At 39.0% G+C, this 15,086-nt stretch overlaps 2 protein-coding genes across 2 annotated transcripts; one reads left to right on the forward strand and one right to left on the reverse strand.

The window, feature by feature from the left end:
- Positions 1-400: 400 nt before the first annotated feature.
- On the reverse strand, positions 401-3,607 carry LOC134062045 (uncharacterized). Its single transcript, XM_062517917.1, has 2 exons — positions 3,538-3,607; positions 401-2,523 (listed from the first exon to the last, which is right to left on the reverse strand). The coding sequence occupies exon 2, from the start codon at positions 2,513-2,515 to the stop codon at positions 401-403; it is 2,115 nt and encodes a 704-aa protein (XP_062373901.1). The 5' UTR covers positions 2,516-2,523; positions 3,538-3,607.
- Positions 3,608-3,735: 128 nt separating this feature from the next.
- Positions 3,736-10,047, forward strand: LOC134062462 (uncharacterized). Its single transcript, XM_062518474.1, has 3 exons — positions 3,736-3,749; positions 8,420-8,913; positions 9,401-10,047. Exons 1-3 carry the CDS (start codon positions 3,736-3,738, stop codon positions 9,910-9,912), a joined length of 1,020 nt encoding a protein of 339 aa, XP_062374458.1. The 3' UTR covers positions 9,913-10,047.
- The last annotated feature ends 5,039 nt before the right edge of the window (positions 10,048-15,086 follow it).

Raw genomic sequence — 15,086 nt, forward strand, 5'->3', positions numbered from 1 at the left:
TAGACTTAGATGAATAGTTGATGTAGAGGGGAGGAGCAGAGGGAAACTTGTTATGCCAGTGTGGGTAATGATGACCATTCATGTTCACTGATATAGACAAATTGATCTTCATCTTCTTTTGTGAAGGCACTTTGAACAATTGCCTTCACTTTGTTTGTTTCTTCCTCGCGTGGTGGAGGCATTACTGCGAGTAGATCTTCCTCAATTTTCTTCATTTATGAGTACAGTATGTTTGTATATTTCTGTGAAGTCTTGATTAAACAAACTATTAGAGAGCGATAGCAAAGCAAGCATTCAAAGTCATGGCCTTGTAGATTTAGATGAATAGTTGATGTAGAGGGGAGGAGCAGAGGGAAACTTGTTATGCCAGTGTGGGTAATGACCATTCATGTTCAATGATTTAGACAAATTGATCTTCATCTTCTTTTGTGAAGGCACTTTGAACAATTGCCTTCACTTTGTTTGTTTCTTCCTTGCGTGGTGGAGGCATTACTGCAAGTAGATCTCCCTCAATTTTCTTCATTCTGTCTTGCGTCCTCATCTCAAATTTCCGCTTGTTTTCAAGGACAAGTCGTCTTATTCCATCTTGTGCCTCTTCACAAGCGTTCTGGAGACCTGTTCGCTCTGCTGTGAATTGTGGGTTGCTGGGGTCAAGGGCCATCAGCCTGCCCAGGCTACTGACACGATCCATCAGGTATTTGGCAGAGACTTCAGCATAAGTCCCCGAAATCATGTTCACCAGACTGGCAATGTTAGAGGCTTGGAAGGCCTGGTTGTAAATCATATCTTTCATGAACATTCGCGAGGAGTACTTTAGAGATGTGTTTGTGGCCTTTGAGGCTGTTTTCAGGAAATTATCCAGACAGGTTTTCAGGCAGGTCTTGATAATGTTGGACACCATCTGAAAGAATCGCACCATTTTCTCCCATTGCTCCTTCACCCTCCCCATGGCATCCAGACCTTTCACTAGCATCTTGATGGTGGTCTTGAAATCGATCTCTTTGACCTCGCAGTTTCTCATCATCACCAGAATCTCAGTCAGCTCCCGTTTGTTCTTCTCCATGTTGTCAGCGCTCTTCTGATACATCGCTCTCACCGCGTCCAGTTGGGCGCGACTTTGCTCGATGCGCAGTCGGGCGTTTTCGGTGGCCATCTGACTGGCGCTCTTTGTTTCTGGCCCACCAGCTTGGCTTTGGCTTTGGATCAACTGAGGTGGTTTAACAGGGAAGGCAGCTGTGTTGGTGATGCGTTTGCTCTTTGAGTCAAATGATTGAGCCAGGCCATATATTTCATCAATCAGGTAAATGAGCTGGTTTGCAGTCTGGTCGGATGCAGGTTCCAGTTCAGGCCTAGCTTGCTTCTCCACTGCGTATTGACCAAGCTTATCACACAGGGAAATGCCTTTTTGACAGATTTGCACAGCTTGCACTTTTGGCTCACATTCATTCTCAGATTGGATAGATGTTAATATTCTATGGAAATTGTTTTTTTGAAAATCTGATTTAGCTTTTTGACGTTGTTGATCGTAAAGTTCTGCCTCGTTGATCTGCCTGTTTCCACCAACAAACATTTTCAGAGATTCACAGTGAGACAAAAGTTCAGCTGACTTGGAGAAGATATTGTTTGCAGCAAATGGATCATTTGCCTGCCTCTGTGGTTGAATGCCCTGGGGTTGCGAAGTGATTCCAGTATTCGTAGGTGAGAGTTGGCTGGTGAGCAAAGACATTGCACTGGCCCTTGTCATTGAGTTAAGATAAGTCATGAGACCTGCTGAGAGCCCTTCAACCAGGTTCATTCCAACTACTTCCCACCCAGTTGGTAGAGAGTCCATCGACTCATTGAAGCTCCTTTGAGCATCGCTGAGCTGCTTATCCATTTCCTTCATAGCTTTTTCTGCACGTGCGTTGGCTTCGTCCGATGCCTTCTTGCGTAGCTTCGCCTCCTCTATCTTGCGCTTGACAGTTTCAAGTTCCTCACCGTAGCTCTGCTTGGCATTGGTGCACGCCTCAAGGAGCTCCTGGATCAACTCAATGACGTTCATGAATTTCTTTTCCGTCCGCTCAGCTAATTGCAGGCAGTCCTGTGACATGTGGTCAATATTCTCAAGCTGGTCAGGGAGAAGGGCCTGGACCAGCTCATCGTCGTCCTGAAGGAGGATCTTCACTGACTCCTTGATGTACTTTGGCACATTCCCAGTGTGGAGGCGGATTTGATCCATGTTCTTGTGCGCCTCGTTGAAAGCTGCCCAGCCAGCATTGCAGACTTGCATCAGGCAGGCTCGGAAGGATTCTGGGTATCTGATGTGCTTGAAGCCGTCTTTGGGTGGATTTTTGTTGATGGAGAAATCGACATTGGATGATATGAAGACTAACTCTCCCATTATTGCAATGGACAGGGGCCCAGGGGTCAGGTACTCTTCCCAGTTGGCATAAGGCTGCATGAGCAGCTTTGTGTCATCTCGGCCATCTGATGCTCTGGAGAGATGCTGGGTAGCCTTTGTAATTGCTGATGCCATAGTTTATCCTGGGGAAACAATACAATTTTGTGATATGTTTTAGCTGTAGAGAAATGCTTGTTTTGCAGTTGTCAAAAATGCAATTACTACTTGAGTGAATGTGTAGTCTGTAGTGTGAAGAGGTGAAGTAAAACAGTGCAATCATGGTATTGCTTTTCATTGAACAATTTTTTCAGAACAATTATTGTTGACTGTTTTAAATTTCTTTTGTAAAGATTCTTAAAACCTTAACACCTTATAGTCCAAGTTATGTTTTAATGAAAACAAAAAAAACAAATAATACTTAATTTTTAAGGATTTTTTTTTTTTGTAATGTTCATGGAACTAAAATGGTATTTGGGGTAGCTATAGGAACACAAAAATCTATATGGAAATAGCTCAGTGTAGTCATTTTGTGTAAGTAAGCGCCAATGGTGTACCATGTTTCATTATGCATAAATACATTGGGTAACATTGTATGCCAATGCATTTTTCTTTTTTTCTTTAAATGGTTGACTCTATTTATTTATTTATCTATGGTAGCCTACAACATTGGCACTTTGTACACTAAATGCCCAAACACTAAGTTACTTGAACATAGATTTTCAAGCGCCTATATTACCTACCCCACATACTATTTTCATCCTTTGAAAAATGACTGAAAAGCACAACCTTCCTTTGAAGCCCATCATATGTGAACAGCTCAAATATTGGTACAAAATAATAAATATATAGTAAAAATGGAATGATCGATACCAAATGCATACAAAACAAGTTACGTTTGTCTTCCACCCTACAAAGTTTAGGCAGCCTATGAATAATACAATACTTTTCATGATATTAATGCCCAAACATTGCCTCCAAGATAATGTGATTTTCAGGCTGTAAAACTGAAATATTTAAGAAACATAGTAATTTACATGTTGACATGTTGTTTACATCAGCAATTGACATCTATTCTTTCTTTCTATTGTTTCTATTGTTAATCTGTTTTTTTTGTCATCCAAAAAGCTCTAAGCACCACTTAAGAAAACTTTGCCTACCAAAAGTCCACTTGAGGATTCTCTGTAGATTCACCTTGAAGTGTTGTGGATGTTCAGTTCTGGTCAGACGTAACTTACTTAGAAACGGCATGCGCTTTTATACTGATACGTGAGCAGAGCTGCATCAGCAAAGCGGGTGTGACACTGCTACTTTAAAAGCGGCTCACATCAGAGCCCTGTCCTCAGCAGCAGCAGAACATGGCAGAACATTGGTGAATACATTGTTTGTAACTTTGAGCTATTATTGAGTAATGTAACTTCTGTGGAGAGAATAATTTTTTTAAATCTACTTTTCATTGCTATACTGTAATGAAACTGAGTATTTGCGAATTTAGAGTCGTTATCATCTTTAAAGGGTATTCATGCAGTAACAGTATGTTGTAGAAATAGTAAATGCACTAGCAACACATGACATCTTATGTTATGGTGTAGTAGAAATATTTTATAATTCACTTTAGACATGAACGTCATCAGCTTCTGACCAAACCAAAACTTGTCAAGTACCCTCGTGACCTTTTGAACATATGTCTATGATGCAACTGCCTTGTGACCATGTGACTGATCATTGTTGATGAGGCCTTTCTTCTTGATTCAATCAAGAGGAGGCAAAGGCCTTTAAATGCAGAGAGACTATGTTTGTGTGTGTGAGTGTGTGTAACGTTACGCTTAGTGTCTGTGATTTGTGCCCATACATTTCTGGAAAATGTGGACGAGAGTTTGATTCAGATATGAGTTTTTCGAATGTTGACACTGTGCGATGGTAACCTATTTATATAATTTTTTTCACCCGTTTTTAACATATTTCAGTTTGCAAGCATAAACAAACTATGCTGCAACAGTGGGCTATAGCCCAAACCTTGTCAGATTAATTTGTTGTAATTGTGGACCATACGTAGATTAATTTAGTGAGTGATAGAGATCACTCAGAGTGGCATTGTTCTGGGTCTTCTAGCCACTGATTGAGTATGCCCTGATCACATCAAGTTTCCCTTTTAGCGCTATAATCCTCTTTTTACTTCAAACGTTTTTTGAGAATTGTAACTACAAGACATCTTTGAGTGGATGAAACTTGTCAGCCTATGTCAATAGAAACACAATTGTGTCATCGTATCACTACTGATAGCTCATTAGCCTACTCAATCATCTTATGCCAGCGATTTTTGTAACACCCTTGAATGCTGTGCTTCAGCACTCAGACTGTTTCACCTTATGTTTTATAGTTAAGAAGTTTAAATACTCAGAGCCATTTAAAGTCAGTTGCTTTATCACTGACATGTTTACCCTAAATTAGAGAATGATAATGGTTTTAACATGGAACATTTTTTTTTTAGAGAGAGAGAAAGTACAAGTGAGTAGCACCAGAGCAATGCACAACACATTAATTTTATTCAACAGACACATGACACATTGACTAAAGATTTGTATTTTCCATAGACATCTATGCTATCTTTCTTACTTTATTGCCTGACGTTTTCTATGTTCAGTGTTATGTGTTGCTACTATGATACGTTTGTCTTGTCTTGTTGTCTTGTCACTTCTCTTGTCAATATGGGCCCAGGGTGTGTGAGTGTGTGAGTGTTTGTGCAGAACATGTGTATGTGGAAACTTGGTTTAAAATAGTAATACACCGTTTTGTACTAAAGGGAATTTTTCAATTAGGCTACTGCAATGGTTACCATAACCGTGGGTACAGTTCGATATGGGTAACACGGATTTAATTTCTTTAGTGATCTACAATCACGTTTTTTTGTTTTGTTTGGTTTGTTTTTCTATAATGGGTTTGAATACTGTTTTTTTTTTTATAAATCTCTGCCATGTCAAAGCAGGTTTTGTTGTTGATTTGTATCTTTATTGTTGAACTAATGCTTCATGCAATCAGGACTGACAATTGTTTTTTCTTTTTTTTTAACACTTGTCCCATTTGCCTTTCCTTTCATGTGTCCTTGTCATCCTGACCAGGGCAAGCTCCTTTTTTAACTGCTGATTTATTTTACTTTCATTGGAAAACAATTGAACAGTTTAGTGTTATGTCGTTTCTTTGATTGTTATTTTGTGATTATTTTATTTCATTTACAAGCTGATGGTATTTAATGTCTATAACCAGAACCTCCCAATGTTAGGCCTATTTTCTTTCACACAACGACATCGTCATATACTTGCTTGTTTTGTTATCAATTCAGAGGCGGATCTGGCGGACAAGAGTGTGCCACAGATCCGAAGGGGGATGGTTGATAATTGATAACAATGACGTGTTTAGATTGCCTGTTGAATTAGTTTTGAGGACTTGGGCTCCTCAAGGAATGTTGCCTCACAAGATAATATGGATGAGATGTTTTAACTTAATGAGATGCTTACACTATTACTACCATCACTAGAAATGTTACCACTATCACAGGGAGTGTTTACATTATTACCATTTAATTTAAATGAACTTGATAATACTGTTATGTCCTGAGGTGAGACATGCCTCAAAGTTCATGTACTATATTGTTTGCATGTTTAGAATTTTTGATAACTAAGAAGATGGGCCTGCCTGTGGTTGACGTCGGCTATGAAAACGTGTCACAGCTAAAACCTTTTGCTCAGAGCTATTTTCAAGATCTGTTCCAGACATTTAGCAAAGCCACGATGGTGAAAGACACAGCTTATCAAAAGGGGGACAGGACGAAACCCTTGATCCCAAACAACACCCTGAAGACCCCATCACACTTCACCGTATCCTTGGGAGAGCTGCAACACATTTGGAAGTTCTGTTTACCTCTCCACAAAGGATCTTGGACATCACAAGAAAGATTGGATTACTTTACAGTAGTGGACTTGCTGTGGGCAGAATAACCCCAAACAGCAAGGATCCGGATAGCCAGGTGGTCTACCCTGGTTTTCAGACAAATACACTGATTTGACACATACACATTCCACATGTATGCACCACACGAAGAGGAAGAGACAAACACAATGTTCCCACACCTATACACGTTCTCCACATTTACAGTATGCACCACACGAAAAGGAGGAGACAACTTGCTACGGTTGGCGTTGCCCAACAACACACCCAAAGACAACACACCCAGTTGACCCAAGTGCTTGAGTGCTCGTGAAAGACTTGAGTTGAAAACTGGAATCAAGGAAGATGGCGCGGGCCATGAAACCATCAACCACCAACGACCGTGAGGATCACAGAAAGAGACTTTTGAATTAACTGTCACACTGCAGATTCATCAAGGATCGCAACATTGCATAAACATTTCAACATCAAGGCTACACGTTCACATTGTGCACTCATATGGCTCAAGTTTAGCTGGAACAACACTACGAGTTTGTTTATTTTCTGTCTTTTTGTTTATTTTAGCCTTGGCCTGGGACAAATTCTTAACAGAAGAACTGCCGAAGACAAGTTAGGGTTTTGATGTTTGATTTTCTATAACTGAGCAACAATTCTGACAATTGCCAGTGATTTTGTACTGTACAAATGCATCATCTGTCCTAGTCGATATCTGTTGAACAAACAGCTAGTGTTACACGCTGGAGCAGTGCTCACAGAAAACAACAGCAAGTCTGTATACCACTCTCAAATGTTTAGAATATTTTTGTCATTATTGTGCTTCATGCAACCTGCATTGGATTTACATATTGTGTGAAAGTGTTAAACTTTCAAATGGGGGAAATGTAGTAGAAATATTTTATAATTCATTTTAGACATGAACGTCATCAGCTTCTGACCAAACCAAAACTTGTCAAGTACCCTTGTGACCTTTTGAACATATGTCTATGATGCAACTGCCTTGTGACCATGTGACTGATCATTGTTGATGAGGCCTTTCTTCTTGATTCAATCAAGAGGAGGCAAGGCCTTTAAATGCAGAGAGACTAGACAGCTCAGGAGACCTCAGTAGTGCCATTGCCTTAAAGGGATATTCCGCCATTTTTGGAAATACGCTCATTTTCCACCTCCCCTCGAGCAAAACAATCAATATTTACCTTGTTCCCGTTCATCCAGCCATTCTGTGAGTCTGGCGATACAACTTTTAGCTTCAGCCTAGCATAGATCATTGAATCGGATTAGACCATTAGCTTCTCGCCTGCTAGCTTCATGTTTAAAAGTGACTAAGATTTCTGGTAATTTTCCCATTTAAAACGTGTCTCCTCTCAAGTTAGAAAGTGCAATAAGACCAACTGAAAATGAAACCTGGCGTTTTTCTAGGCTGATTTGACATGGAACTACACTCTCATCTGGCGTAATAATCAAGGCAACTTGCAAACTACTGGCACTACTACTGCTTGTTGTCTATGGGGACTATTTTCAGATACTGCGTACGATATCACTGCGCCTATGGTACGTTTGCAAGTTGCCATGATTATTACGCCAGATGAGAGTGTAGTTCCATGTCAAATCAGCCTAGAAAAACGCCAAGTTTAATTTTCAGTTGGTCTTATTGCACTTTCTAACTTGAGAGGAGACACGTTTTAAATGGGAAAATTACCAGAAATCTTAGTCACTTTTAAACATGAAGCTAGCAGGCGAGAAGCTGGTCTAATCCGATTCAATGATCTATGCCAGGCTGAAGCTAAAACTTGTATCGCCAGACTCACAGAATGGCAGGATGAACGGGAACAAGGTAAATATCGATTGTTTTGCTCGAAGGGAGGTGGAAAATGAGCGTATTTCCAAAAATGCGGAATATCCCTTTAAGCGGTGTGTTACGCTGGGTCTCCGGCCGTAGTCTTGAATTGTTGTTAGCTAATAAATGCCTTACCATGTTTTATAATCTCTGAAACTGCCTTTGTCTGCATGATACTTCATTTTCTTACTTCATTGGTAACAATGAAAGCAAAAAGCTCAAATCTATGATGTGTTTCCTCTTCTTCTCCTCTTTTCCTCAAGGCAAATGTCACGGTTCGTTGAGGACTTCAAGAGCACAGTGCTTCCGTCCCTCAAAAGTGGACTTGATGGATTTAATGGTCTGACATCCACTCTCTTGGCCACAAATACAGATATAGTCACCATGAAAATGGATTCATTTAGGACACTTCGCAGCAGTATTGAGAAGGTAAAGAAGAACTTGTCACAGTCAGAGGAAGCAGCAAGTACTAGGCTGAGACAGGTAGATAAGCTCACTGAGAATTTGACTGCCAAAAAAGGAGATCTTGAGAGGAAGCAAAGTGATAAGAATCAGAGGCTAAACAACTTAAAGACCAAGTTGAAGTCAGATAGAGCCGTGTTAGAGATGCATGAGCACTCCTTAAGCAAAGCCATAAACCACATGCGCGAAACTCAGTGGAAACTTCAAGATCTACAAAGCAAAAAGGAGAAGGCAGAGGAAATGCGAGATATTGGGATTGGACTCGCATTCATTCCCATTGTTGGGTGGATTCCTGGTGAGCAATTTCACTCATGTCTCACACGTTGATAATCAGGGTTGTAGTGGAGGCTAAATGTTAATACAGTGTATTCGCCCCTGACATTTCAGAAATAGAGTTTATTCACCTGTTATTGGAGTTTGTCCATCTCTCAAAAGAGTTTATTAACCAACTGCAACTTTTAACATTCAATATCACAATGTATTATCTGCATTCACACTATATAGACTCAGCAACATTCTAGGAACCATTTGATCCACTGGTATTGTTATAAACATTGGATAATAACCTCCACCATCATCAAACATGTTCTGAATGCCTTTTTTAAAAAAAATACAATACGGCATGGCGGAGTCCACCTTACCGTGACCACAGAATTCATAGTTTACCCACCTCTTATTTCACCACTACTACACCCCTGTTGATAATGTCTGTAGGCATGAAGTTCAGTGTTTAGATACTTTGTAATGTTCTTTGTACTTTGCGCTTTTTTTTTGTTCCGCAGGAGGGATAATGATTGGTGTTGGTCAGGCAGATTTAGACCAGGCGTCCTGGGCAGCAGAGCAGGCAAAGCAAGAGGTGGATGCGTTTGAGTCTCAGATCAGCACCATCTTCGGGAAGCTCTCCAGTTGCGAGAAGCAGATCGGCCAGGTGAGGGGGGAGATGAGTCAGGTGAGTGCTGATTTGGAGCGACTACGCCAGGACCTGAAGACGGTGAAGAACCAGCGCACGACCGTAGCGAGTTTCCAAAGCAAGATGAGGAGCGCCGTCAGCCTCCTGGGCCAACTGGCCGGCACGGCATCAGTGGCGGAGGTCCAGACAAGAGTCCTTGTGCTTCTGGGTCCAGTCATCAGCGTGCTGGAGAATGTCATCGACCTGGCTGGTCAGGTTACTCAGCAGTCTCTTCTCTCTGACAGACACCTGAGGGCTCTTATTGTCACTCTGCAGCAGAATCACCACAGGCTTAGGGCCATTGAGGCCAATAAATCTGCAGACCAAGACAATGATTTTTATTAGGGCTGTCAAATTAACTGATTAATCTCAATTAATTAATTTTAGAAAAAATAACTGATTAAAAAAAATAATGCAGATTAATCGATTGTGACCTTTGACCTCTAAGGCACCAAATCTATGCAAAGAAACAGTGTTGACATTGAGGCCCTGAGGAACTTTTGAATTATTTCCTCAGCATATTAAGTCATATTAAAGGCTGTCATGGCCATTACTTGAACAGTGAAAGTAATAATAAAACAGTTTTTGAACTTTAATGTCACTAATGGTGATTATTCAATGATTCATTTGATTTGAGATGTTTAAAATGTTTTAACAGCAAAAATTCTACATGCGATTCATTTAGATTAATTAATCACAGAGTATGTAATTAATTAGATTAAACATTTGAATCGATTGACAGCCCTAATTTTTATGTTTAATCAAAGAATCTGTTATCTTCTCAAGTTTTAAGAACCCTGATACTTAATGTACTGTATGTGGAATATGCATATCATAATTCTCTGTTGTAATTGTGTCATTTTATCATGCAGTTGTATAACTTTTTTGAAGAGCCTGTTATCTGTTGTATAACTCTTTTTAACTCTTGTCATACAAACAAATGTATTTGCAATTCTCTCAATAAAAGCATATGTGTTACTTTCTCCACCTCTCTATGCTTTTCACTCATTTCTCTGAAGGCTAAAAAGTATGACAGCGAGCATACAGTGCTGTGAAAAAGTATAATATGACCCCTTCATATACAGTATCATAATAAGACCTATATGTGAGAAATACAGTATGGTCAATTGTAGAACAGTAAAGGTAATGCATGATGTTTCAATTGACTTGTTTAATTTTAGTTGATCTGTTTAAATGCAAAGCATCTGATATATAAAAAAATAGTGTGCATAATAAAAGCATTTACCAGAAGTTGAAAGGAATTAGCATGAAGAAAACCCTGTCCTGTCCTTTGTGACTGACTTGCGGGGCTTATGGGACTTCCAGGCCTATAGACTTTGAAATAGGTGTGGGTTTAGCTCAAGATGGAAGTTTAGTAGAGTGGCTGTGCGCACATTCCACCTTTCTTTGGGCCAGTTGCAGGACAAAGTAGAAAAAAGGAACTCTCCGCACACCGGAGTTTAGTTTTTAAATTAGAACAAGCAATTTTTCAATGTTTTGTCCCGTCTGGGTCTTCTTCAGACTGATGGATCTAAACTTTGCTGTTTTTTTTGTTGTTGTTTTGTCAGAAATGTGGGAGCTAAGCATTAGGTGGACATTCTATTTTTTTGTCTTAATCAGAGATCCACACATTAATCTTAAGAAAGTCTATTAATGCATGTGTCAAATTAACTTCATAATATAAGCTTCATAAAACATTTTGCAACCATTTTTGTACTTAGCTAAACCTGTCTTAACTAGTCAGTAGGGGGATTTACAAGGCCCTTTAACAGATGCACACGCACGCACGCACGCACGCACGCACGCACGCACGCACGCACGCACGCACGCACGCACACACACACACACACACACACACACACACACACACACACACACACACACACACACACACACACATTTTGATGTGGTTGGATGGCTGGATGCCACTGTCCCAGCCTTGCTCTCAGCTGCACACCTAGCCACACTCTAAACCCAGATTTAGTTCTAATTAATCTTTTAGGTTGTCATTACTAATGTTTGTGTGTTTTGCGAAAACTCTCCGTCATAACTTAAACAAATTAGTTGATTGTAATATTTAAGAGAAATATGCAGTGCACTGATCATGTTAAGTGTAGACAACTATAAAGTTTATGTTTTTGCAAGGCGGAGGAGGGGTCTAATCAAAATTCTGCCCACCATGCCACCAACCGTTCTTCCCGACTCAAACACGTCTGAGTCATCACAGTCTATCTTCATCTTGCTGCTGTTACAACATTAAATGGTGGGTGAACTTTCTGATTAACTTTGTGACAAATTATGATGAAATTATCCAAAATACTGCTCAGTTGACAGATAGTTACCTAAATGTTCATTTGTGTGATTAACTTACAAACCGTGAGAAAACTCCAGTAAAGTTGGCTTGGTTGTTAGCATGCTAGGTATTTCGGTTAGATGTTAGCTCATAGCTACCCTAACATTCAAATTGGTGTGTATGGCAGATCATAGTTTATAATATTAACACGTGTATTTTTTGTGTAAATATACTTACTTACTGCTTTAGATTTAGCATAACTCAGACTTTATCGTTGAAATTGGTGTTTCTGTCTGTAGACAGTTGCCTAACAATAGCAGCACACGTTGGTTAGCTTTTGGCTAACGTTAGCTGAAGTACATTCATGGTGATGATTTTAAAACAGACTTGTTTAAATGGAGTAAACGATCATGGACTAACAGTTTGTTCTCGTGTTCTTTTGTTTGATAGGTTCTTCATCTGGGAGATACAGTGGATGTGGACTATTTACGAGTTTTGATGCTGGTTGTTAATTTATCAATAATAAAAAGACATTCCTACATTGAGATGAATTCTTTCTCTTCAACATTGAATAAAACAATTAATTTAATACAGTAATCTCATCATGAAACAACAATACAGAACTTAGTTTATAGCCTATTTTAATGAGCCTTTTTAATATTCTAAAACCGTAACCTATAATATATATTTATTTATACAACGGCAATTCCTGAAACAGATCATTCAAATGAACTAAAGATTTTAAGTACAGACTACTAATGTAGTTTAATTGGTCTACAGCATCCACATAAGATTCTTTGTTGACACAACTTAACATGTTTAGTTTTATGTTTTGCCAAAACTAGAATGGTTTAAGGCAATCGGTTTCCACGCAATGATCTAGTAATGACAACTAATTTGGGTTTAGAGTGCAGTATGCCTGTGTCATAAGTGCCACGGACTGGGCATGTTGTGGGAAGCACTTTTCATGTCATGAACAAGTAAGAAGTTACTGTACACTGAGTAACTTTAAAGAATAATTTAAGTATACAGAATACTTTAAAGTACAGGTATACTTTGCCACCTAAATAATGCAGAACTCTTTATTCCGTTGAAGGATAATTTCAAGGACTGTTCCAGAAGGCTTCTCTCTGACAGCTGTTGTTGTCCTCTCTCTCCACTGACCACCACAGTTATATAAATTATATCATTTTCAAAACATTGAATATTTCAATGAAAAATAAACTATTATAGGCAATTTAATTTCTGTTGTTTTTTATTAAAGGTTAAAGAAAACAACAAAAGAAGTAAAAATGTTTTGTTTTTTTTTGAAGAAATCTCTAGAATGAATGTAGGCAATCAGCAGTTACAAAAAACAATATCAAATGGGCTTTAACCCTTAAACAGGCAGAAGTGAAAAAAATCATTTCATGTTATTTTTTGTCTCATTTGTCTCAAATCATTCCCATACTCCAGGCCTATTCAACTAGCGGCCCGCGGGCCAGATGTGGCCCGCTTCCAATTTCCTGTGGCCCGCGTGTCTCGTCATGAGAATGAACTCGCTTTGACGGTTGTGCATAGATCTTCATATGATTGGCGAGTAGCGCACTGTCGGCCCGCCCCTATTGGCCAGACTAATTCTTCCAGTTATCTTCACTCAGAGAACACAACACATCACTACACAAACTGACATTTCCAAATGTGTAACTAGTTTTAAATGTTATCATTAAATGTTGATTAAATTACGATTTCTTACCGCCAAAGATTCTAAACCTCGAGCGTGCGCAAATCAAAAATGTTACAATCATACCCGGTCTCCGTTCCTCCGAGCCCTCGGGAAAGTTAGTGAAGGAGCTGTGGTTTGTAGAGAATTGCCTCTTGACTTATATTCCTTCTTTACAGCAATGGATTCGTTGCACAATAAACATCTCGTAGGCCTACTTGTTGCAGAGGGTAAAACGAACGATTCTCGTTGTCAATTAGACGTTTCTTTAGACAGAGCCATCTTCACTCCACTCGTGGGAATGTTATTGTTTGTGATTTGCGCAGGCTCGAAGTTTAGAATCTTTAGCGGTAAGAAATCGTGAAATAGATAAACAGAGGCAGAGCTGGCATTAGGCTACTTTTTCTTTAAATTCAATGCTAAGTATATTTGAGAGATTGGCGCTGTAGGCTACTGTGTGTGTTTGAAACACTTATGAGCCTAATTATCTTGAAGTAGGCTAGTTAAATCAACACTGCAATTTTTCCCACTGATGCATGATATGGCAGCTATCAGACATCAGGTATGAAATACTATGGTTAGCCTGGGTGTTTTCAAATACTTGTATAGTTTGTGTGGCAGCCTATCACCTGTCTGAGAAGATTTGTTTTATGGATATGGATAATAGGCTATGTTCTTAGTTTCTATGCCAGTGTATAAAATTCAATTGAATTGAACTGAATTTTACTCTGATCTTATCAAATATTGTTGGATACAATTATTTTGCGGCGTCTTTTATTTTAAGCGGCCCCTGAAAACCCAGTGATTTTTCCATTCGGCCCTCTTGGTACTGAAGTTGAATAGCCCTGCCATACTCATTTTGAAAATATTTTGTATATTTTGGATTTTATGAGTTGTATCTCCCAGGATACGTTGCCCTATTAAGGTACGAAAAAAATCAAAATGGTAAACATTTTAATGTTTTATTTAATAAACATAACTGATACAAGCTTTATTTTCTTAGCCATTTATTTAACAAATATTATCTTTAAAATTAATTTTATATTTTTTTTATGAAGCTCTTCAAAGTATGAATAGCAAAATTTGTAAAAAAATAAAATAAAATAAAAAAATCCGAAATTTTTGAAAAATTCCTTTTTTTTTTTTTTTTTTTTTAAATCCTGATGATCACAATGCTCCACATTTCCTCTATAAACAGTCAACATCACAAATCTTATCTACTTTGTCAGTAATTGTGTACACTAATCTAGCCTGGAAAATCCAGACCCTGGCAATTTAGAAAGGTTAAGGGTCTGGCCACGAATAATGGCCTAACTCGAGGGACGGCACCAAGCATGCATTTAAAAATTTCACTGCACGCAATTGGATAACACTACGACCAATGTTTACCCTGACTGATTCCGGACTTTGATGCAATTGGATATCACTATGACCAATGTTTACTGACTTCCAATGTTGCAGCTCTGTCGTCATCTGTTTAGCTCGCCTCTGGGCCGCCTATATCAGATACACCGATGTGATTGC

This window comes from Sardina pilchardus, chromosome 17, assembly GCF_963854185.1.
Source record: "Sardina pilchardus chromosome 17, fSarPil1.1, whole genome shotgun sequence".
In the NCBI taxonomy this organism is placed as follows: Eukaryota; Metazoa; Chordata; class Actinopteri; order Clupeiformes; family Clupeidae; genus Sardina; species Sardina pilchardus.

Excerpts from the sequence above, each read along its gene's own strand:
- LOC134062045 (XM_062517917.1), bottom strand. The coding sequence starts at position 2,515 with ATGGCATCAGCAATTACAAAGGCTACCCAGCATCTCTCCAGAGCATCA.
- LOC134062462 (XM_062518474.1), top strand. Across the intron at positions 8,914-9,400 it reads CATTGTTGGGTGGATTCCTG|GAGGGATAATGATTGGTGTT; the intron begins GTGAGCAATTTC and ends TTTGTTCCGCAG.